This window comes from Penaeus monodon, chromosome 15 (genome assembly GCF_015228065.2).
Source record: "Penaeus monodon isolate SGIC_2016 chromosome 15, NSTDA_Pmon_1, whole genome shotgun sequence".
Taxonomy (NCBI): Eukaryota; Metazoa; Arthropoda; class Malacostraca; order Decapoda; family Penaeidae; genus Penaeus; species Penaeus monodon.
In genome coordinates, this window is record NC_051400.1 from 12829052 (window position 1) to 12829359 (window position 308).

The window sequence follows — 308 nt, forward strand, 5'->3', positions numbered from 1 at the left end:
AGGCAAATCGGCCTCTGTACCTCCTCCTTGATGTCCAGCATGAGTTTCTTCAAGGCCTCCTCAGACGGGAGCTGGGTCCTGTTCCAGCGGGCGGCCTTCTGCAGTATCTTCCGGGCGCGGTCGCACTGCCCTCGCACGATCAGCCAGCGAGGGGATTCGTCCATCAGGCTGCGGACGCCACAAGAGTCTTTGGTGAGATTTGAAGACGCTGATTAACATATCAGTATAGAGGTACATGTGCTCACGAATAATGTATGAAAGGTGCACAGTTATTGGGGGTGAGAATCTTCCTTTCGCTGCCCACATTG

The 308-nt window shown here is 54.2% G+C and overlaps 1 protein-coding gene across 1 annotated transcript in view; it reads right to left on the bottom strand.

Moving 5' to 3' along the window:
* Nucleotides 1-308, bottom strand: part of LOC119582223 (organic cation transporter protein-like) — a gene marked incomplete in the record, with an annotated part of 25446 nt that overhangs the window by 5603 nt on the left and 19535 nt on the right. The window contains 1 exon segment of the mRNA XM_037930454.1: nt 21-168. Coding sequence (XP_037786382.1) covers nt 21-168 — 148 coding nt within the window.